Source organism: Amphibalanus amphitrite, unplaced genomic scaffold, assembly GCF_019059575.1.
Source record: "Amphibalanus amphitrite isolate SeventyFive unplaced genomic scaffold, NRLGWU_Aamphi_draft 000123F_arrow, whole genome shotgun sequence".
NCBI classification, from domain to species: Eukaryota; Metazoa; Arthropoda; class Thecostraca; order Balanomorpha; family Balanidae; genus Amphibalanus; species Amphibalanus amphitrite.
Genome location: NW_024881618.1, coordinates 451,870 through 476,271, shown reverse-complemented (window position 1 = coordinate 476,271; position 24,402 = coordinate 451,870). Strand labels below are relative to the sequence as shown.

The following is a 24,402-nucleotide window of genomic DNA, read 5'->3' as shown; positions in this document are numbered from 1 at the left end:
GCTATGCAAAGAGTCACTACCCCGTCGGAGTAGTGGCACGGCCAACGGCACCTAGTACAGATAGGAGCGACATCTGAGTCAAGAACACCGAGACCGACCCGGCCGGCGGCGGCCCAGTGCTGATATTCTGTCGACGCTCTGCAGGGAACGACGTTCCCTCTCGATATGGACCACATATACTCACATCGGGGCGGCTCCTTCATCGATTGACCTCCAACAAACTTTTCCCACTTGATCTGTAAAACTTATCGAATTTGAGCTGTTATCAACCGTCTCTTCGCGATGTGATTCGATGCATCGCGATGCTATTCGATACATCGCGATGGATATAACCACGTCCCGCGCACAAGCCTATATTCATCGCCGTATTTGCCAATAAATTGAGCAGCATCAAAACATTTAATATGATACAAAATCATCTTTTTACGCCATGCATGGTGCATAAAATATGTTGCTTTCATATTATGCGATGCATTGAACGTCTCGAAGTATCAGCCTTTCATGCAGCTAGTGGGCTTGTTGTCATACGATGCCGTCCCACAGTAATGAAATGGTTCGAAATAAATATTTTATAAGCATTGACTCTCGCCACGAGTCACGACACGCCCTAGAATAGTGGATCTATGCTGTTATTTTGTGGCTTTTTAAACGCCTTCAGCTTACCCATGTTATAGGTAATGCTCACCGTCTCCGTAGTTAGGTAGGCACTCAGAAAACGACCACGGCAAGAATAAAACCTAATTCAACATCCCCTGGAAAAAAGAGCTTCCTTTGCTTACCTTTCACAAGCAGGACTTCGGATCAAGGCAGTCAGGGCTGAAGCAGAGTATATTGAATTAGGGAATTGAAGTTTTCTGGACGTATCGTGACATGATGTGCATAGCTACGCTTTCTTGATAAAGTGACATTGCAATGCATTTTGAGCGGCTGGGTGCGTAATCGAACCAATAATATGCTAGATTCCGGGTTATTTGGGTAATCAACCCACGATGCCTGACTGCCTGAAATAAATATGCAGTCGAATATAAATGTTTTGTTGTAGTGTGAGCACTGAGCCCGTTGTAGCTCCATTTTCACATATGTAGGTGCCGGCCCGGTATAGTACTCGACGACCATCCCTCAGCTGCCCGGCCTGGCCGTTCAGGCCACAGGCCACAGGCGTCAGGCGCGACTTGACCATGAACTATGGCGTGTGCAGCAGTCGGAGAAGTTACCGACAAAAGTTCGCTGCGCTCCCCGAGTTTGCTCATTGGGTCAAACACCACCGCCTCAGAGTGCAGTTGGACAATAGACAGAGACTTGCTGTCATGTTCGTCCCGTGATATTTAAAAGTTGGTCACGACCAAAAAGTTTTACCTATCAGTTATCGAGCCGGTGTGGCACCAAGCAGTTGCAAGATTACGGGACGATAACTCCTTGACCCGCAAACAACGAACTCTCAAAGCGTGACGTCTTAGCATAGGAAAATGGAATTATCTACCCGCACTCGGCCCCATTCCCCTGTCGTCGCGTCGGACCCTCCCCGGCCGGTCACTCGCACGTATCCTGAGACGCCACCTCCCCACCGAGCGGCCGCCCTCCTCTCCCTCCCGAGCGGCTCCAATCACTCAGCAGCCCAAATTCCGGTCTGTTTGCCCGTCTCGGCGCTCACACGGAACACGTGCCTCCCAGCACCACGACCGCCGACCGCCGCCTGCCGCCGTGATGGGATAACCCGGGTCAGCCTCTCAGAGCAGCGTGTGACCTTTCCGACTGAGACCCAGCGTCGGCATAACCCAGCGTCGCCCTGGCAACCGAGAATGAAGGTCCGGCGCACCGATAAAACTCATCTCAACTATTCCTGGCCCGAGAGCGGCGTCTCCATTTTTAACTGAAAACAACGTCTGAGCCGTGGCGCCGCTCTGCATAGTGTTTATCGGATTAGGACGGGATAGAGGGGGGCGTTCGTATTTCTGTCAGAGACGAAACAGCGCGATAAAGTTACGGATCTGTCATGAGCTGACAAAGCCAGCCATGTATAGGGCCGCACGTTACTTGCTTGCGTTGTAGCTGAGTTACTATGCCAACGTAAGCAACCTGAGTACGCTGCTTACACTGAGCACGATACTTGACAGCCGTCACAAGTTATCATACAACGGCTGTCTGAAAGACCCGTCTGACGATTGATCGCTAGCTGACCGTCCGTATAGTAGTAGTGACCGGTATGGTGACCGTTCATCTGGTGACCCTCCGTCTGGTCAACGCCCGTCTAGTGACCGTCCGTTGAACGCCCGTCCATGACCCTCCGCCTGCTGACCCTCCGTGCGTTGACCGACCGTCAGCAAACCGTCCCGTTTAGTGACCCTCCGTCTAGTGACTGTCCCTTAGCTGACTGTCCGAAAGTGACTGCCAGTCCGCCAACCGATCGTCTGCTGACCGACCGCTCGCTGACCGGTCGCCCGGTGACCCACCGTGCGCTGACCGGTCGCTCGGTAACCCTCCGTCTAGTGAACGACCGTCACGGTTCGCCGACCGCCCGTCCTCTGACCGATCGCCCGGTGACCCACCTGTTCCACGGATCGGGCCTTCCTGCGCCTCTGCTCCTCCTCCAGTCGTTCGACGCACTCCCGCAGCTCCTCCATCTCGGCCTTGGCGCTCTGCAGCTGGTCGATTTCGTGCCGGATCATGTGCACGTCCTTCCGCACCTCCGACACCTGCACGGTACATAGGAGGCGCGTCGGTACACGAATCATAGGAGAAGTGCTTCGACGGCACTTCGAGAACAATATAGGCTAATTGGTGTAAAACCTCTCAGGGTCGTATCAGTCATACAATCGTCACAGAAGAGTCATACCACTTAATTTGACGCCAAATGCAGAGGATGATACATGGAAACACACAAACTACTTACAAATACAAGAAAAAATAGGGCATTCCATTTCTTTTTAAGTTGGTTGGCACACGTGGATGATAAAGGGCTAAAGGCACCGGGGATCAGTAAATATAAAACCGGCACGGCAAAGAAGATGCATACTATTAGTTTAGGGAGAAATATTCACAAAAAAGAGGAGCAGCCTGGCGTGGAAGAGCATCCAATGCATACCGGAGTAGACTGCAGATAGAATGGCCAGATAGGAGAAGGGAGATCTAGAGAAACGGGCTATAAAGGATAACGGGGTGGTAACTGTCCAGTGTCCTCTGACCACTTTTGACGGATGAATACGCTACCTGGCTGTTACCTTCCCTCATATGCAGAATTGGCTCATCACTACCCGTGAGTGCGACTGCTGTTTGACATACCTACTACCTAGGTATGCTGGGAGAGCGTACCAAGCGCTATCATAACATCGACATTTAGCACATTTCAAAACAGCGACCCCACGAGCTGTAACCGAAGTAATTATGTGGAGTGTGGACCCTAACGACTCAAATAACTGGGACTCATAAGCTAGCCCATCAGCCTGAGACGCGAGATGAAAGTTCGCTTGCCACCTCTGCCCCGCTGGGTCACTAAATAACTTTTTCGTCATTGCGTTCTGCCTGTTCCTGGCTGTTGTTACCTGACCTGACCTGGACTGTCGCCATTCGCCTACGATTGGCAACCGATGACCTAGTTGGTGGACTCCTTGACCACCTGACCTGACCTGACGACTCACCTCTGACTGACAGTTGATAACGGTGTCAGTGAGCTCCCTCAGACCCTCACCTGACCTGACCTGACCTGACCTGATCTGCTCAACCACCTCCGACTGACACTTGATGACCGTGCCGGTGAGCTCAGCACCTTAGCACCTGACCTGACCTGACCTGACCACCCCCTTTCGACTGGCACTTGATTACAGATTCTGTGAGTTCAATCAGTAACTGACTGTGACCTGACCTGATCTGACCTAACACAGTCTCACCTCTGACTGACAGTTGATGACCGAGCCGGTGAGCTCCCTCAGACTTTGACCTGACCTGACCTGATCTGACCTGACCTAACCTGACCACCCACCTCTGACTGACAGTTGATGACGGAGTCGGTGAGCTCCCTCAGCTGGGCGCGGATGACCTTGAGCTGAGCGTTGGTCTCCGTGTAGCGGTCGGACTGGATGCTGTCCAGCTTGGCGGTCAGGTTTCGAGACATGGTGGTCAGCTGCCTCTGCAGGCTAAACAGACGGAGAGGAGACGTCAAAACCGAGCAATGTCAGAAGAGGGAAGTCGTCTGCGATGTCAGAACGGATCGGAAGGGTACGTGATGAGATAGGGAAGACGTGAGCGACGTATTGACGGAGGAAAGACGCCCGTCTAGACTCTGGGAGTAGTGTACGTTTGCATGAATGCTATAATGGGCTGAGCGTTGTAAGCTGCTATGTTGAGCTGAGTTTAGTCAGAACGGAGAATGTTGTAACGTTATGCTGAATTGAACGTTGTGAGATACCCAGCGAGCTAGTAAGATTATGTGCACTATGCAGCGACACTCGCAGTCGTACTTCGCAGGCATTTAATTTCAAAATTTAGCCGTTTATTCTGTCCAGGCTAGAGCCTACGAGAGCAAACATAGCGGCGCTCTCCGTCTCACCTGCGCAGCATCTGTTTCACCGTCTGCTCCTCGTACTCGTCGTCAGCGGCGTAGCCCTGGTCGGCGCCGACATCGGCAGAGAACGCGTCGTGCGGGTCGTCATCCTGAGCAAAAGGATGACGGTGAACTTACCGACGTATGCGTATTGCGTACGCCTACGCATTCAGCGACGAGTTCCAATTTACTCCAACTTTTTTGTAACGGTCAAATCGACCATTCTGGTACGAATATGACAGTTATTTTGACATTTGAGCTGTTCTTCGTGGTTAAAATTCTGATTAAATGACGGGAAACCTCAAAACGTCGCGAAAATGGTGACCTACTCCTTATGTAGATTGTAGGTACAAGCAGATTGTTGGAGATCGACAGAACAAAGGTCATTTTCATGTCGTCACCAAGGGATTTCTCCTTAGGCACAGTTAAACCACCTCCGTCCAGCAATGCCCGCGGCGGAGCCTGTGAACCGCACCTGGAAGGGATCGGGCGGCCGGGCGGCACCCAGCGGCGAGTCTCCCGGCTCCAGCAGTAACAACCGTCCCGGCTCCGGGCCAATGTACCGCACCGGCTCATCCAGCAGGCGAATACTGTACTCTGGCGGCGGAACAGACGGTCAGTGACAGTGCTTTCTATCCGAGACATTCAGCGACTCGATGGGCGCACTAGAAGCACAGCATGGAAAAGGAGCTCGTGCTGTGCGGTACAGTCTATCAGCGCAGGTGTATCGGGCACAGCCTAACAACGCACGTCGCGTGAACAAGTTACTTAGACCAGCAAAGTGCTGACGAATAGCTCCCAAGTCAATGGACATTTCAAGGCAAGCGTCGACAGAAGACTGATGATTGTATCGCTAGTGCTACAATAAGTGTCAATATTATTGTATAGTTTCAAAGCATCGCATGACATGCTATCGATTCCTCGACGCGCCTAGGACACGATGGCTATCACGAAAAGCTCACCGGGCGGCATCAGGTCGACGCCGGTGACCACCTCGTCCAGCCGGCGCTCCAGCTGGTCCCAGGCCGGCCCGTGGCCCGCCGAGAGGGTGCGCCGCGGCGGCGGCTGGCCCTCGGACAGCGCCCGCGACCGCGCCGGCCGCTCCGGCAGCGGCAGGGTCCGGAACGCCGCCGACCGGTCCGGCAGCGTCCGCGCCGGACGGTCCGGCAGCGTCCGGGGCGGCACCGGACGGTCCGGCAGGGTCCGGGGCGGCACCGGACGGTCCGGCAGGGTCCGGGGCGGCACCGGACGGTCCGACAGCGACCTCCGCGGCGTCTGCTCGCCGGGCAGCCGCTGCGCCGGCGGCCCGGGCCCCTCGGACGGCGGCCGCGCTGCCGCCGGCTGCCGCTCGGACAGCGCAGTGCGCGGCGGCGGCGCCGGCTGCGAGAGCGCCCGCTGGTGACCGGCACGCGCCTCCAGGCCCTCCGACCGGCCGCCGGAGAAGGTGGACAGCGTGGGCACATGACTGGGCGGCGCGAACGCCGGTCCGGCTGGCCGGCCCAGCGTCACCTCGACCAGCTCGCTGGAGGGCTGTGAGGGCGGCGGCTCGGCCGGCGGCCGGCCGGGCCAGGCCGCGCCGAGTCCGTCGGCGGCTGCCGGCCGGCCGGGCGCGCTCATCGGACGGGCTCGCCGCCGGGTCTCGCCCATCGCAGTGTCACCTGGCGGAGGACGGTGCGGGTCAGGTCCGGGCCGCCGCGGGGCGAGGGGGGATCGCTCGTCAGTCGCTGTTGCTATGCTATCACTGTCGTTTAGGCAGACATGCCAGCCAGTCGCTGAATCTACATACCGATACGAGTAGGAAAAATGTGAATAGGTACGTATCTTAAATTTAGCATAGTTACTAAGCGCTGTGGGTCATCACCAAACCATCAATTCATTCACCTGCTATCGTCATCTCAGCGGTGTTGTTACGTCAGCCAGCTACCAACATACCAATATTTATTATTTATATCAATCACACTCAGCACATCGACGTCAGCCAAAAGGCGGACTCGATTCATCCATCTCGATGGCTCAGCTCGGACCAGAGTACCGCCGGCGGCCGGCGATCGGACTGGGCCCTCGGCAGCCGCTTCCGCGTGACCCTGCCGCCCGGGGCTGCCGGCGCGTTACTACGGCACGACCAGGAAGCTGGGCCGGCGCGCCGCCCGGGATCGAACTGATGACGTCACTGGTGGCTCAAGTTAGCGGCGCGTGACGTCAGCGGGTCTCTGGGGTGGTGATTCTGGCCGTCGGCTCTGCACGCTGCCGACCTTCGTGGGGTCGGTCAGCGGGGAAATCAGCCCGCAGTGGCCGGTAATGGCGCCGAAAGGATTGTCCGGCATGGAGATCGGTGGCAGGGAAAGCCTCACAAAAAGGCATTAGTGGAGCTTAGAAGGCGCGATGGAAATGTACCACCGTAAACCTACATTGGGATTTTCTAAGGGAGCGTAAAACGCGAAAGTCGGTGTGCTATTTTTGTTCTTATTACTGTCAACACTAAACATTAAACGATGATAAGCATCAAGCAAGCCACATTGGGGGCAATGTTATGCTATCCGAGCGTGTCGCCAACTGTGACGCGCACAGTGCACATTATCGTACATTCAATCATTCACAGTCTCTATATATGTGAGTTGCGAGTGACTAAAAACCCCAGGGAAGAAGCGGTCCGGCATCGCGTAGCACGAAACATGGCGAAGTTATTGTCGCGCTCGCTAGATGGCACTAGTGCTAGCGCCTGAATATATGCTGTACCGCAGAAGTTACACATTCAGTCGCTAGATGGCACTAGTGATAAGCGCCTGGAAGTTACACTGTGCCGCAAGACAGCAATGTAGCGCGGCGCAGCCTAAGGGCCGTCAGCCTATGCCTACTCAGTACTCACTCAATGGACATTAGAAATGTGTGTGCATGAGGCATGAGGCTATAATGTGGTATGTAGTAAGATAATTCAGCATCAGAATTACCCATCGATTAGGATACCATGAGAAAATTCACATGGTCCACATTGCATAAAGGGAATCCATTGCAAAATGCACATTCGCTCTTTCGCAAAAGCAAAACAAAAGCAAAAGCAAAGCAATTGAAACTCCTTTGGGGCACGTACTGCAGGGTTTTCTACCAACAGCGCTTTCTTCCACATCAGCCGACTATGCCAGAGCGCGTCAGTTCGCTCCCGTTACCCACCTCCACGGGCGGCTGGAGTGCCATGCTTCAGGATGGACCAGTGGAAGGTGTAGAGAATGGTGCAGGCCGCGGCGCCTCCGGTGGAGCGCCGCACACGCCGCCGCTGCCGACCGGTGCGCAGGGATCAGGGGCCGCGCCACGCGGGTTACTCGGTCCCACGCCCTCCTGTCGCCGCCGACATTCTGAGACAAAATGCCAGCCTGTCAGAGTCGAGAAGGGCGCAGTCGAGGTGCCGCCCAGCCATGGTTCCCCAGTGCACCGAACTCGTAAAGGATGGCGGTTAGAATGTCAGCCTGAAGGTGCCTTCAGGCTTAAATGCCTATTTATTCTGACCTTTAAGTGCGAATAAGTAATCTCTATTCTCTAGTCATGAATAACGATCGATCTCGAATGCATAAATAGATGCACTGATTGAATATGCATGTACCTATATTGCATAGTCAGAAGAAAACAGGCATACATTTAGGAGCCTACTGAAAAATTAGTTTTGCGATCATTCTTACATTTGCACATGCCTACATGAAACCTGAATAGAGTTAGGTTATTAGGTATTGTCGTTTTCTTTCCGATCGGTCATCTGGTAGGTATTATCTGGTAGATATTAGGTAGGTATGTCAGATACCTAACAATCGATCGCAATCGGTGTTCTTGTGATTTGGTTACAGTTTTTGGCCTTCGCATATAGTTCTGCAATGTAAACGAGATAATTGGTGGCGATTGATACGTCTAGAGGTCAAGGTCATACAAGGTAGATGCTAAAATCGTATGGAACATGTCTGTAGCCCACGAATTATTGACCGTAGTCATTCAGGGCAAGGGTTTCGTACAGGCTTAGGCAAGGCTGCGGAGTGGGAGTCAGAGTCGAACTCGGAGTTGGAGTCGGAGTCGGAGTCGGATTCACAAAAAAATCCATCGAATCCAAAGCCCCGGGTAGGTACAGGATCTTGGGTACAGGTACATTTATTTCCTACCGTAAAAGGCAAAACGGAGACTTAACCCTCGCCGGCCGAGAGGGGCCCCCCATAGGGTTTTTTTCGCGATAGCTCCAAACACGGTGGCGATAGAGAGCTGAAACTTAGCAAACCTGACCTTTGATTCAAGTCGGATCTTTTGACACCAACCGCATTTTCGGGTCAGGTCAGGTCACTGACCTATGACGTCATAAGTGAACCTCTGCACGGTCTTCAGATGTCGCAACTTTGCAACGCCCTCACTGCCAGAGGAGCTTTCACAGGGAAATAAAACTTGCAGGACCTAGTATCCATTAAGAGTCTCACAACCTGTATATCTCGGATTTTTACTAAAGGTCATATGAGGTCAGGTCATTTTCGTGACCTCTCCATTATAAGTCGATGGGGAAAAATGAAAACTGCTATTCTGGCGCCGGGAACGATCTCCAACTATCTCAAGCACACAGAATCGTGAATTCATGCACTCCTTGCAATGTTCGAGGCGTCACTTTTGCAATGTTGGTCTTGCGTGACGTCAATTATGACGTCATTAGGGTCATTTTAGTTTTTCGTCAATAACTCCCGATCAAATTGAGCTAGCGATTCGGTAAAGTCACCAATGGACTCAGGAAGACCTGCCGAATCGAACGATAAAAACACGACCTCCTTCGACCAAGTTCGTGACCTGGGGGCGCTGACCTGACCGTGACCCGAGGTCAACGCCCTAAGTTGACCCAAACAAAAAGTATATCATTCGACGCACCTGAGCAAGGTGAACAAAAATTCGCGGCTCTGCGGCCGTTTTTGCGAAGTTATTCACCAAAAAACGGAATCGTACCTTGGGGCACTTGACCTGACCTCAGAGGGGACCGGTTGACCTAGGACCTTAAAATTAGGTATCAATTTCTGCGTCTCGTAACGGTGCACATGCTCGTTTTTTCCGCGACGCGCTAGCTCCGCCAGGGGCGAAACTGTGAATCCTTATAACGATCATATTCATAAGCAAAATCATAAGAGGTAATTATTCATTATTATCATTATTAGGTACTATTAATGTTTTTTTTATTCTAGAGTCACTTTTGTGATGCAGGAGCAATGTTGTTGGAAAAAACATCGAATTTGGGAAAATATTTAACTGATCCAGTACTAGCTGTGATCATCTTTGACCTGAACGGAAAGAGAATAACTCGTTTGCTGCTTTCCATGGAAAGCAGCTTCCTTTGCTATCCGCATTGCAATGCGGATAGCAGAGGAAGCTGAATCCTTTATTTGACCGCATACATTACAAAAATAAGAGCGTGTTCGTAACATTATCTATGTACCTAAATATCACCTTTAAATAATTTTTTTTAAGACGAAAATTAAAAGGGCCTAACATACGAACAGCCATATCCTTCATACACAACAGAGAACGAACAGTGTCGTGGTAATCGTTAACGGCGCAGGAAATGTGATATTCCTGGCCCCGAGGAGTAATAACGAGGCCCTCACACGGTCGCCGCGTCATGTCTATAAACGATAGCAATCACAGATCATTAGGGTGGGCGGCACATTCGCGCTCTGGATGCGGCTCGTTACATCGGAAAGCAGCGAGCGATGCGAGGCGGGCGATGGCATCGGGCGATAGGTAACGATGGAGACAATGGTGGGCTGTGGGCGGTGAGCGGTGGGATGCTGAAGATGAGGAGGACCACTGATAGAGAAGGTGGCTGATGGCTGGTGGGCGGCACTCGCCGCAGCCGGAACGGGGACGGCTCTCCCCCAGCCGCCCCCCGGTGCTCACCTCTCAGTCCGTGCTCCAGTGCCGCCCCGTGTGCCGTCCCGGCCGTGCTCCAGCGCCGCTCCGTGCTCCGTCCCGGCCGCGCGCGCCTCCAGCGCCGCCCGCTCCGCGTCAGGTCATGTCTGCGGCGCGCGGCGGCCGCCCCGAGCCGAGCGCCGTCTCTCGCTGCTGGCGGCTGGCTCACAGCCGGACGGCCGCCCGGCCGAGGTCGATAGGCCGCTTCCCAGAGGCGCCGGCAGATGCCTCTGCGCCGCGCCGGCCGGGCGCGCTCCGACGGCAGAGACACGAACAAATGGCCGCCGGCGCCGACACCGCCGAGCCGCCCCGCGGGTCATTAGGCAGCCCAGCCACGCACCCCCCCCCCCCCTCACACACACACACCCGGTCATAACCGCCAACCGGGGTGGGGCGGGCCAAAAACCGACCACCAGCGATCACCGGTCTCAGCGAATGAACAAGGAGACAGAAGAAGCCGGGATAAAGACGGCATATAGGTAAACCGAGGTACCGTCACCAAGAGATTCACGGCATAGTCTGGATGACATTGAATCAATGTATCGTTCGATAACGTTCTCACTTTGATAACGTTCATAGAAACGACATTCCAACGGCCACGTCGTATATGTATAACTAGGACCAAACTGGATAAGGGTACGGTGCAAAGGTCAAGTAAAATTCGATCAAGGTCAGGGTATCGTTTGTTTTTCGAATAGGGGCTCAATGTGTTTGTTTCATAACGTGTTCTGTCCATTTATTTATACATTAAGTTAAATGTCCTAAGCATGGAAAAACGGAAAACGGCGATGCGAATATTCCAAAGCAACATCTTAGGACGTCAATAGCATTGTAACGGCTCATGACGATTTTAAAAGCGTCAATAACCACAATTTTAACGAGCGCATTTGCAACAGTTACAATCCATGTAGTGACTAAGACGCCCATGGCAAACCCATGACGACGGTTACGTCGGGCGTTACAATTGGCCAGATCGTCAATAACGACGTTTGGAAGACACCATCGCAATTTTTGGAAACTGCGAAGTCCTTGCTGTCCTTTACTTTTATTGAAGAACGTTATTGACGTTCTTCTGAAACTTCGTCGCATATATTTTTCATTAATACCATCGTCAACGTTTATAGTAAATGTCACTTTCCACGCCAACAGTCTGAAACGATTTGCGTCGTAAACGTAATTGTTGAGGTGTCGAGTGTCGACATTCGCCTTTTTCGAGTTCTCGCCTATACGGGCTAAGCTTGTTATCATTATCGATGACTTATTATGCCTGGGTTATCGATTCATCATTAATTATTTGCGCCAACTAATATAAAAGGTAAATATAGGTAATCACATTCCACTTTATGAAACCCGCTCAGGGGCGTAAAACACATCTATAAGATATATGAGTAATATATATATATTTCATCAGTCAGGTTCATATTGTACAGCTCTCACCCCGCACACGCATTCCTTTGTTGCTGGAGCTCGGACGGTTTATAATTAACAATCGGGCTGTGATCGAAGCCTTCCGTCCCTGATAAACGCACGCCAGTCACACGAGGAAGTCTGGAATGTGGAATGTCGCCCGCCGTCTCTCTCTCTCTCTCTCTCGGCCCGATAAACCCCTATAAAACCGATTCAGCCCGTATCACGCGGACACTACTCTAGCTCGGCTATGTTCTGTCGGTGTACATGATTCGAAGATGAGGCACAAAACGCGTTGGCACACCATCCATCACCCGGCCGGACACGATCGCCGGCGGGCCGCCCCCACCGGCCGGCCAGACGGAAAGGCACTCAGTAGCGGGCGGCCGGTCGGCGGCGGCGCCCCCGTCCTCCCAGTCCGTACCAGTCCTCTCCCGCCGCAGTTGGACAGCCCAGACCAGTCTCCGAGCCTGGAGGAGGGCTCAGACTCGGGACCAGTGCGCCGCCGCCGTCCTCGGCCCGTTCTCCCCCCGATAATCACTCATCTAAGACCAGCGCGTGTTCCGGCTCGCCATCATCAGCTCCCAATCCGCACACGTCTCGGCCTCACACACTATAGTACAGCGGTATGAATACAGTGTTCATTGAACGGTAGTGGCGTCGGTCCGGCCGTCACCGCGCGCCGCGCTGGCTCCGGCGCTACTGGATCGGACCCAGCGGGTTCTTCAGGCTGTCCTTGGCCTCCGCCTCGTCCTTGGCCAGCTTCTTGGAGAGGTAGTCCCTGCGGAAGTCGGAAGAGGGGTCAGAGTCAGGGAGACAGCGGAGTGACTGACGGAGACAGGGTTCGAATTCGGACACACGCCAGTGAGTATGCTCACTATGCAGGCATAAACACTCGACAAGACAGAAACCAACAGAAGCAGTTCACTGCGCTTTGATGTAAATAAATAGAAATTCGACAAAGTCACCACGCATCATTTCAAAAGAAGTCGCCATACGAGCCAGAACATCGACCGAATCCAAAGACAAACCCGCGAAAAACGGACTCCCGTCTCCGCCGTGCCGCCTATCCGAATTTCGCTCTCGCCGCGCGGGTCACTCACCAGTTGTGGACCATGATCTTCTGCACGGCCAGGAGGGCGCACAGCTTCACATTCGGGTCATCCGACAGCATTTTCTCCATGACACGCGACTTTCCGTCCAGGCTCTCCAGAACGCTGCCGACAGCGAGAGAGGGACGTTGGGGAATGAACATTTTGCTTGATAAATGAACAAAATTAAACGAATTCGAGGAACAAATGCATTCTGAATCTGAGGGAAAAGAGAATTTGAGAAACAAACGAATCCACGGAACGACTCGAGCCCAGACTCTCACTCCCGAGCGTAGGGCATGACTATGAGAGCCTGGGTTCGAGTCGCTCCGGCACCCGGTACGCGAGAAGAGATGGTCTGCGGTTGGTGGGAGCGACCGCTGTGTCTGTCGTCTTACCGTTTGCCGCGCGGGTAGTGTCGGACGTACTCGCCGATGTCGTGACAGGCCACGCTGACCACCAGCGGGTCCTTGGAGGTGTCGAGCAGGTGCAGCTGTGAAGGACAGAGGGACTGGTCAGACGGACCGGCGGGTTGGTCAGTAACGACAGATATGGGGAGCGGGGTGGTGAAGGGTTGAGTGGACAAGAAAAAAAACGAACACGGCTCATCGTGCGTATCCTAAAATTTTGGAGGAAAACAAGTTTGCTTTCAAGGGGTAGTTAAAACTTACAGGGTGTAACGAAATTATCCGGACATCTATTTTTTCGCTATATCTGCTCGCACAGTTTCTCTTTCAATGTCAGAAGCTGGAAAATTGGATGAATGCATACCTCTGGTATCTGCTCTCAACTCAGCAGTGACCTGACCTTGCGAAATGACTCTTGCTCTGAGTAAGAGTCGAGTCGCCGACGGGTTCATTTGATAGTTTTCGTTTAAGGCAGTGGAGAGAAAGGAGTACAGTCTCTCGTTTCGTAGTAAGGCTACGTGTTGGTGGCATGGTGGCATGAGCCAGAAGCTGGTCTGTCAGCAGCTGGACATCAGCAGCAGCCAGTAGCACATCTGCCTGAGGCGTAATAAGCTGGGACTTGGTGGCAGACTCAGCCCGGCCTCGATCGCAAAAGGCGCCCTTTGCCAAGTGGTGAGGAGAGTTGTCAAGATAGCGACAAGGAAACGGCACCAATTAATCCGCATACTGACTCGAATTCTTACCAAGGCAGATAATAAGAGGTCCCACATCATAATTCACCGTTACCCGCCCTTTAGCTTGGTTTTACTGCCCTTCAAACTGGAAAAGACAATGAAATTGACGGGAAAACAACCAGTCCACCACCTTTGGCTTCAGGCCAGGGCGTGTCCACTGGTCGAAGGAAGACACGAATGAGGTGACCTGGTCGGATGGGAAGCTGTTCGAGCTGCGATACCCGTTGAACCGTCAATTCGGCCATGTGTGGGCTGCCAGCAGCTCGAATGTGCCGGCCGTCGCCGGCGTCAAACATCCGGCCAATATTAAGACCTGGAGCATGTTCAGCTGCTGTGTAATATTCAAGCTGTTCATGACGACACAGAAAACCACTATCAGTGACGAGTATTACCGGCGCAACATCCTGGCTAGCGATTGGTTGGAGCCACTCAACCACACGGCACAGGATGGCTCGATTTCTGTGCGTGTACTGATGCCTGATTCAAGCCGCGCAGTCTTCATACGGGGCGGCGCACCACCTTCAAGTCCCTAGCAGAATGAGAAGTGATGCCGAGAGGACCTTTTTGTTCTTCTGGGCTGAAGGGCTATGGCTTGGAAATAGTTCCCATGCAATTCCATCGATATATTATGGACTATTGTCCATCAGGAGATGAATGAGGGGACACCCGCCACCAGCGCCGCCCAACTGCGGGCACAGGTTAGTAAGGCGCTACTCTATATGAAACCCACTGTGCTGGAAAATCCAGTGGCTGGAATGCTCCAAAAATGTGTACCTGCGCTCTTATGAAAGGTGGCTATATAATAATTCAAAAGGGAAAATATCAGAATGTCTTGCTTCTTAATTACAGCGCGAAGAAAGATGTCCGGATAATTTCGTTACACCCTGTACACACATCTAAGCAGCTAATACTTCTGACTACATGAGTGACTGAAACAAGTGAGCATTTAATAGTCAAAAGCTTGCTCAAGCACAAATTTGTATGTGAACCTGATCGCGGGACAACTCAGTATCGGAGGCCAGACTGCGCTCCTCCGCGACTGACCAGAATCTTGAGCAGCTGGTAGTTGTTGTCGTTGAGGCGGCTGGCGTTCTCTCGCCAGAACTTGTCCGACTTGTGCACCAGGGACCACTCCAGCCGGCCCGACTTGAGTTCGGTGGTGTACTCGTCTAGCGAGCTGCAGGAACAGTCGACGACAGTTATACCTCATACGTCATAAACCACCGGCACACGCAGTGACGCTTGTTACCATCACACGTCACCCTCATTTGAATCGCATTCACGCAAATAGACACCGAAAGATAAGGGCACCGAGTCACGGTCACGGCCAGCTATAGTCACGGTGGTATTCACTGGTATGGGCACGAACACGCCGACGAATGGTCATGATTACAGATGATCGACCGGCCGGCCACCAGTCCACGGTCAAGGTCAGGCTGACCGATTTGTACCGCTGCCAATCTCCGAGCGGTCAAGCACAGTTACACACAGAGTGCTACAACGCTCTCGTTACGGGCCATTGACTGTCCAATGCTCATGGACTGGAGGGGACCGTGGGCATTCACTGACAGTTTCTGAGCGCTAGAGCCAACTCAGATTGCACATGGTGCTCACAGTCTACGGGGGCTCCGGCCGGTCAAGATACATCAGAGTTCAGTTTCAATTATATGGCCAGCAGAGCTCAACCCGCTCCCGATCTCACCAATACCGACCACCGAAGTGCCAACCGCTGACGGTCTACCAGTAAAACGCCATTTGGGCGAAGAACGAGCGAGCGAGATAGTGAGCGAGAGGGTACTTCCAACGGGCTTGTGCAAAGCACCCTTCTAACCGGTCGCTAGCGGTGTGCCAAGTTTGAAAGCAATCGGCCCAGCCGTTACTGAGATCTGGAAGCGGCATTCTGCACGTGCGCACGTGCAAACGGGGTCCAAACTGAATTTTACACGGCACCCTACTAACTGGTCCCCAACCGTGTACCAAATTTGAGTGCAATCGACCCAGCCGTTCTCGAGATCTGGGAGCGCCCCCTGCACGTGCGCACGTGCAGTAGCACCCTAACCGCAACACATGGGAATGCATTGCCTGGTGGGTGCCTACCTGTATGCCAAGTTTCAGCGAAATCGCCCCAGTAATTACCGAGTTATTGAAATGGGAACACATTTGGCACCTCTTCTTTTTGCATTTTGCACGTGCAGTGGGGGTCACTCACATAGATCAAGAGTATCCGATCTTTGGTAGAAAGGATGCAGCTACCCTACAAAAATTACCGCAAGACAATCGCCCAAGCGGCTGTTGAGATATGGGCCTCTCAAAATCACTACTTTTGCAAAACAGCTTGAACAGCCTTGACTTTTCACGTGGCACGTGCCACGATGGTCACTGAGATGTATCAAAACTAGTCAATTACGGGGTAGAAGGAATGGGGCTACCCAGCAAAAAAGACCGCAGGCCAATCGGTCCAGCGGTTGCTGAGATATAAGCCTCTCAAAAGCGTTACAGGCCGGGCCGGGCCGGGCCGCTCATATTTTTCCGTTATATTGAAAAGACTCGCTTCGCTCGCTGCGCTCGCTCGCTCGTAATAAACCCCCCGGCAGTCCAGTCATCCGTCCCACGTCCTGGCCACATGAAGCGCGCTCATACACTCACACATACACGGACTCACTCACTCACTCACCCAATCACCCACCCAACCCAGTCCTCCTTTCATCCTCCCACTCACTTCCCCTCATCCCCGGAACAGCTTCAAACCCCTCCCCTCCCCCACACCTCATCTCCGCCCCACTCACTTGAGATCGTGCACGCTGAGTGTCAGTTTTTCGGTCAGGTAGTCGACGTCGGCACGCAGGTCCTCGTCCGTGTTGTAGCGCAGCGCTATCAGCTCCAGGTGGCGCAGCACCTTACACTGCACCATCTGGATGGCGTTCTCGCGAGAGACCGACGCTGACTCGGGCTTGTCCACCAGGTTCTGTTGAAGAGGGATGGGGCAGGGATACGTTATCACAGCCTGGGTGGCAGAGGAGCGATGGAACTCCACAGAGCAGGGTGGATAAGTTGTGGAAGCCGAGGATGGTTGGATACGCTTCACATAACGGTACTGTGGCTCAAAGAAACACGACACATACAACTTAGGCGGGCTAACCAGACGGTAAAATATGCAGATCATCATAACTACCTTGAAACACACCAATGAAGGCCAGCAGCCACAGTCCAAGGTGTCCAGAACTCACGCGGAAGGTGGCGACGCACATCCTGACCACCTTCTCCTTCTCGGTGTCGATCAGAATGTCGGCCAGCAGCGGCACCAGGTTGTACCTGACCGGGGTCAGACAGTAATTACACTTACAGCAGCTCCAACAGGTTCCAACCGACGGGCACAGACGGACAGCCAAACACTGCATCCGATCGCCCGCGTACGACATAAAAAAGCAATAGGTGAACAGGCAACTGAAAAATAACTTGTACATAATCTACCACTACCTCAAGATAACAGCATACATTGCTCAAAGCTCATCAGGCATATATTAGTTAAAATAGTCACGTCACAGTTGTCAGTGCGATCACTGTCCTACGGTGCGTCTCGTCGCTGCCACCCCATCACAGCTGTCCGGCAGGTCAATAACCACCTGCTGATGGTCTCGCAACTCTGCGCCGGGCGACAGTCACTCACCTGCTGATGGTCTCTGCGATCTCCGTGTTGAAGGTGAGCACCCACAGGCAGAACACCAGCTGGTACTGGCACTGGAAGTTCACCCCCGAGCTCAGCACCGCCTGCAGCGTGTTGACGCCGTCCGCACGCATAAACGCGAACCGGTACTCGTCTATCCGCAGCATTAGCTGCAGACAGCGGGCCACCGTCGGCAGGTACTGGTTCTCCTGTACACACACACAGACAGACAGACATCAGCTGCAGACAGCGGGTCACCGTCGGCAGGTACTGGTTCTCCTGTACACACAGACACACAGACAGACATCAGCTGCAGGCAGCGGGCCACCGTCGGCAGGTACTGGTTCTCCTGTACAGCCAGACAGTCAGACAGACATCAGCTGCAGACAGCGGGCCACCGTCGGCAGGTACTGGTTCTCCTGTACACACAGACAGACAAACAGACATCAGCTGCAGACAGCGGGCCACCGTCGGCAGGACGTACTGGTTCTCCTGTACAGACATACAGACAAACAGACATCAGCTGCCACCGTCGGCAGGTACTGGTTCTCCTGTACACACAGACAGACAAACAGACATCAGCTGCAGACAGCGGGCCACCGTCGGCAGGTACTGGTTCTCCTGTACACACAGACAGACAGACAGACATCAGCTGCAGACAGCGGGCCACCGTCGGCAGGTACTGGTTCTCCTGTACAGACAGACAGACAAACAGACATCAGCTGCAGACAGCGGGCCACCGTCGGCAGGTACTGGTTCTCCTGTACACACAGACAGACAAACAGACATCAGCTGCAGACAGCGGGCCACGGTCGGCAGGTACTGGTTCTCCTGTACACACAGACAGACAAACAGACATCAGCTGCAGACAGCGGGCCACCGTCGGCAGGCAGACATGTGCATGGATCCGAGAGCTGGATCTATGATCTCAGTGGATCTCTCGACAAAATAGAGGGGTTGGATCTATGACCCGAGTGGATCTCTCGACAAAATTCAGGGGTTGGATCTATGATCCGAATGGATCTCTCGACAAAATTTAGGGGTCGGATCTATGATCTCTGTGGATCCAGCGGGCAAAAATTTGTGGAGGACCTATGATCTGTATGGATCTCACGACAACATGTAGCCAATGAAACCCTTATCCTACATAATTGTACACCTTACAGTGCAATGCAATTGAGAATTGTCACTTGTGAACATGGTTAAGACCAGTTGTAATCATTAGGTATCATCATTAAATTTGAATTTAAATCAACAACATTTGTACTATCTTTAAAATAAACCAAGAACATGCACATTGCTACTTTTTGTGACCAATTGTAACTTTTTCATGACAGCACTGATGACAATCTGAGCAACAAGCTACAGCCACTTTAATTCAATGAACAAACAGTACAGACAGAGGCAGTGGCAGCGGGGCACTGCAGATTTTCATTTTGGTCCCATTCTTTCCATGCAACGCCAGTAGGGCTAATGTTAAAATGCCAAAATCTATGGGGGCACTGTACCCTGGTGCCCCCCCCCCCCTCCCCCCCTGTTCCGCCGCCTATGGACAGATGTTAGGAAAACAAACCTGGAAGCCAAATAGGTCAGTTTTGTTAAAAATAATCCAGCAATCCATTTCTGCCAGGTATGAAATCACAATCCAGAATGTTCGTATGAGCTATTAGTCACTGTGCAACACAATTTCGATTTAGTAAGAATAGCAACCAACCTCTAATACTTTCCTAATAAAATTCAAGGCTATAGAACTCCATAAAATTACAAGTTCAAAAATGGCAACTTCTTCAGATCACCTACTTTTGGCATCGTGCCACGCGTGGTGCCATGCTGTGTGCTTTCGTTATGAGAGAGCCTCCCAAAAAAAGACAAACGAAATTCACAGCTCACGTTTTGGTAATATTGTTTTATTACGTCATTATCGTTTGACCAATGATAAATCTTAATTTGACTAAAACCGTAATGATTCCAAAAGATTCCCCGTAATAGGCCCTTCAAACTAATGACGTTAAGATATTGTAATTCTTTTGAAAAGTGAATAAAATAAAGATGCAAGGCGCGCACCCGGGGCGGTGTTTCACGGGACGCTGCTACCACGCTGCTATCAAATTGCGCGAGCTGACGTCACACTTGTGGTAGTGTTGGAGCAATGGGCCTGTTGATGTTTCCATGGAAACCCAATTTGACACGTGTAAAAGCAGCGTGCTGCTATCACCGGTGAAACAGGGCCCAGGTCAAGGCCATGTAATACCGTTTCAGCTTACGTTTACGTCATTAAACTCAACGCTACAAAGATGATATTCACAAACAATCGTATCGTAAAATTATGTGAGGCAGAAAAAATGAACATTCTTTTGAAAAACTCCAGACTTTTGAATTTCCAGTTTGATTTTTTACTGATTTTCATTATACTCGAAGGTAGAACGCTTAGATCATTTGTAATTTGAAATGACGTCACGAGTTCTATTTAGATACTGAATAATCATTTTACGGTAAATATCCAAGGCCATTACAATTGATATTTCGCTTCCCATCGCTTCCGCAGGCTGTTGAATATTTTTATGCTTTGGTTTATATCTCAGTTCATTTTATCAAATATTTCTTTCAATAGATTGAAATACCTTTACCTAACCAAACCACATGTGTCAGTATCATCTTTTATTGTTTATCAATCAATTGTGTTAGCTTGAGCTGGAAACTGGAAAGCCTCATTGTCATGGTTGTATAATGCAAGATTGTCTTATCAAGTTATCAATATCATTATGTAGATTCTAACATGAATTGTGATGTGGTAGGTACCTAGTAATGTATTGTTCATTAGTCATTACTTTGACTTACCTCTATGTCAATGTTAATTGTTAATGCAAACTTTTCTGTTGGTATGTGAACAATCTTCATGTCACTCAATTCTTTTAAGTTGTGACAGTCATGAGCCTCCTTTATTTTGTATTCTGTATAATGTAACTGGATGCCTTTACTAATATGGCCTTTGTATAATATTGTTTGTTTCTAACCATACTTTGGTATTCATAACTTCTTATGAAAGAAAGTTGTTAACATTTTGAGCACTTATGAGCTATGATCCCAATGGATCTCACGACAAAATTGGGGAGTCAGATCTATGATCCGAGTGGATCTAGCGACAAAATTGAAGGGTCAGATCTATGATCCCAGTAGATCTCTCGACAAAATTGAGGGATTGGATCTATGATCTGAATGGATCTCGGATCGGGATCCATGGGATCGGATCTCAGATCCATTTTTCCGGATCCAAGCACATGTCTGTCGGCAGGTACTGGTTCTCCTGTACAGACAGACAGTCAGACAGACATCAGCTGCAGACAGCGGGCCACCGTCGGCAGGTACTGGTTCTCCTGTACACACAGACAGACAAACAGACATCAGCTGCAGACAGCGGGCCACCGTCGGCAGGACGTACTGGTTCTCCTGTACAGACATACAGACAAACAGACATCAGCTGCCACCGTCGGCAGGTACTGGTTCTCCTGTACACACAGACAGACAAACAGACATCAGCTGCAGACAGCGGGCCACCGTCGGCAGGTACTGGTTCTCCTGTACACACAGACAGACAAACAGACATCAGCTGCAGACAGCGGGCCACCGTCGGCAGGTACTGGTTCTCCTGTACACACAGACAGAAGACAGACATCAGCTGCAGACAGCGGGCCACCGTCGGCAGGTACTGGTTCTCCTGTACAGACAGACAGACAGACAGACATCAGCTGCAGACAGCGGGCCACCGTCGGCAGGTACTGGTTCTCCTGTACACACAGACAGACAAACAGACAGACATTAGCTGCAGGCAGCGGGCCACCGTCGGCAGGTACTGGTTCTCCTGTACAGACAGTAAGACAGACAGACATCAGCTGCAGACAGCGGGCCACCGTCGGCAGGTACTGGTTCTCCTGTACACACAGTCAGACAGACAGACATCAGCTGCAGACAGCGGGCCACCGTCGGCAGGTACTGGTTCTCCTGTACAGACAGTACGACAAATAACTCTCAGACTTTTGGCTATAAGCATCATGGGACGTGTTGCTTCCACCGCCAATTGACAGATGTGCATCACTTTGAACGTCACACAATCATAGCTATGGCTAATGCATGTGCGCATATTCTATGCATCGATGAACTAGAAGACAGAAAAAGAAAGAGAAAACATGTCCAGTGAAAGGTTTATCAAAAGCGTGTCAATATTCAAAGCAACCTAAAGAAGCACGATGTCAGCGTTGGTCACCAGCTGGCCAATCCTGACGCACGGCCACTGACCGATTTGCGCAGCTGGTCCTTGAGCCAGGTGATGTAGAGCTGCAGGTCGGAGCCCTCCATCTGGCGGCCACCGTCGCAGGCCAGCCGCGCCAGGATCCAGGCCGTCAGGTTGACGCTGATGTCGTCCGGACGGTTCAGCAGCGTCAGGAACGGCGCCCAGACGCTCTCGCCCTTCTGCTGGGCGTACTCGCGGAACACGCGGCCGTTCTCCTTGTCCTGGCGAGCGCATGGGCAATACAATGTAGTGGATGACGAGGAAACATTCAGGCCTATGGGTACAGTTATTTCGGCGAAACTTGTGCCATTCAGCGATCACAGGAAAATAATGAAAAAGACAATTGCTATTACATGAAAACGGAACCCATTGATAGCTTATATGACTGAACAAAAATCGGAAGTGTTCCATTTGCGGAAGTAAACACTCGGGCGAGTTTAATTAACCCGGACAAAGGACTACAACAAAGAGTAAATTGCGGAAAGTAAAATAATGAGTAGTCAGATGCCAGCTAGCGGTGAGCACATCATATACCTACAGATACAGCGTTTCAACTGCAATAACCATCCTTTGTGCAGCACCGTCCTGAGCAGGACCAGCACCGCTGCAGGACGGCGGCGTCACTGACCGACAGCATGTCCTCGATGAGCACCAGCAGGTACTGGATGGTCTGGTCCTTGGCGATGTGGCCCAGCAGGTTGAGGAACGTCTTGGCGCACTGCTGGCTCTGCTGGCGCACCAGCGCGTTCCGCTTCGCCGAGTCGTTCAGCACGTTATCGTAGGCCACGATGAAGTTGTAGTCCTCCTGGCTGATCATCTGCGACCTGGCAGCGGGGGGCACGGCGGACGGGGAGATTTAGAGACAGACAACACTGCCGCAGAAACGACACAAATGTTCTGATGTGCTACACCAGTATAACGCCTTTTGGGGCGACTAACGGAGCGAGCGAGAGGGTGACCCTTGCACGTGCGAAATTTCGAGGGGGTACCTCCAGCTGACTTGTGCACGGCACCCTACTAACCGGTCTTTAGCGATGTGCCAAATTTGAGCACAATCGGCCCAGCCCTTCTCGAGATCTGGAAGCAGCACCATGCACGTGCGCACGTGCAAAATGGGTCCCAACTGACTTTTGCACGGCACCCTACTAACCGGTCCCTAACCATTTACCAAATTTGAGCGCCATCGGTCCAGCCGTTCTCGAGATCTGGAATCGACCCCTGCACGTGCGCACGTGCAGCAGCACCCCAATTCTGGCACATGGATGTGCATTGCCTAGTGGGTGCCTACCTACATGCCAACTTTCAGCGCAATCGGCCAAGTAGTTACCGAGATATTGCAACAATTACAAAAGTGACACCTCTTCGTTTTGCACGTGGCACGTGCATAAGGGGTCACCCACATGCATCGGGAATAGTCCAATACTTGGTAGAAGGAATGAAGCTACCCTACAAAAATTACCGCGTGTAAATCGGTCAAGTGGTTGCTGAGATATAAGCGTCGCAGAATCGTGACCACGGCCGGCCGGCCGGCCGGCCGGCCGCTCATACTCAGAAATTTCCGTTATTCTACGTAAGACTCCGCTCGCTTCGCTCGCTCCGTAATGACATCTTAAATTACTTACTCAGTAACGTGAAGGAACATGCTTTTTAAATCAATGGACATGCTTTAGAGGAGCCACGAGCGAGTTAGCCTCATCAATGCTGAAGAGAAAATACGCTATGCAGATACGCTTTCCCACGACATCGGGGTATATCAAGGATCTTTGCTCTGTTGTGATTTTCCTTGTTGTCTCAGTTTGTTCGCCAAGTACGCAGTCCAAGTGACACGCTTTTGATATTTCAAATAATCTAGTTTCAGCAGTCCCATTGCCTGTGCGGCAATGTAACACCCGATATCGACATTTGATGGCCGGTACACGGGGCCGTTTACGTTACGATCGTGCCTAACTCGACTGTCAAACCAATCAGCCAACAATTAGCGCATAAAGACACGTCACCCTGCGTTTGATCGATACGCAGCAGGAAACAACAACGTCAATCAAAAAGCAAACAGAGATTATGGCTGCAAGTCAGTGGCGGATCCAGGATTTTCACTGGGGAGGGGCTGCAGGTCATAATTGGGCGCCACGCCCCGGATGGGCGCCATAGTCGCATCGTGGATCTTTTTTGTTAGTTGCGTAGGGTTGCGTCAGTTGGAGTCGGCAGTTTTGATCGGAGTCTGAGTTGGAGTCGGTTCATTGGCATCCCTCGACTCCGATACCGGCTCGGAGTCAGAGTCTGTTAAAATTATCTCTACCTACCTCCCTTTTTATTTAAAGGTAAACAACCAACGTTTGGATACAAAACAAGTTTCACCTAAGT

The 24,402-nt window shown here is 51.8% G+C and overlaps 1 protein-coding gene across 3 annotated transcripts in view; it reads right to left on the bottom strand.

The window, feature by feature from the left end:
* Positions 1-11,833: 11,833 nt before the first annotated feature.
* Positions 11,834-24,402, bottom strand: part of LOC122381602 (V-type proton ATPase subunit H-like) — a 41,848-nt gene continuing 29,279 nt past the window's right edge. For all 3 annotated transcript variants that reach the window (XM_043365964.1, XM_043365963.1, XM_043365962.1), the window contains 9 exons: positions 22,670-22,865; positions 22,047-22,262; positions 17,757-17,962; positions 17,317-17,401; positions 16,876-17,054; positions 15,134-15,266; positions 13,347-13,441; positions 12,961-13,074; positions 11,834-12,638 (listed from right to left, as the gene is read on the bottom strand). In XM_043365964.1, coding sequence (XP_043221899.1) covers positions 12,557-12,638; positions 12,961-13,074; positions 13,347-13,441; positions 15,134-15,266; positions 16,876-17,054; positions 17,317-17,401; positions 17,757-17,962; positions 22,047-22,262; positions 22,670-22,865 — 1,306 coding nt within the window. In that variant the 3' untranslated portion in view covers positions 11,834-12,556. The remainder of the gene's footprint in view (positions 12,639-12,960; positions 13,075-13,346; positions 13,442-15,133; positions 15,267-16,875; positions 17,055-17,316; positions 17,402-17,756; positions 17,963-22,046; positions 22,263-22,669; positions 22,866-24,402) is intronic.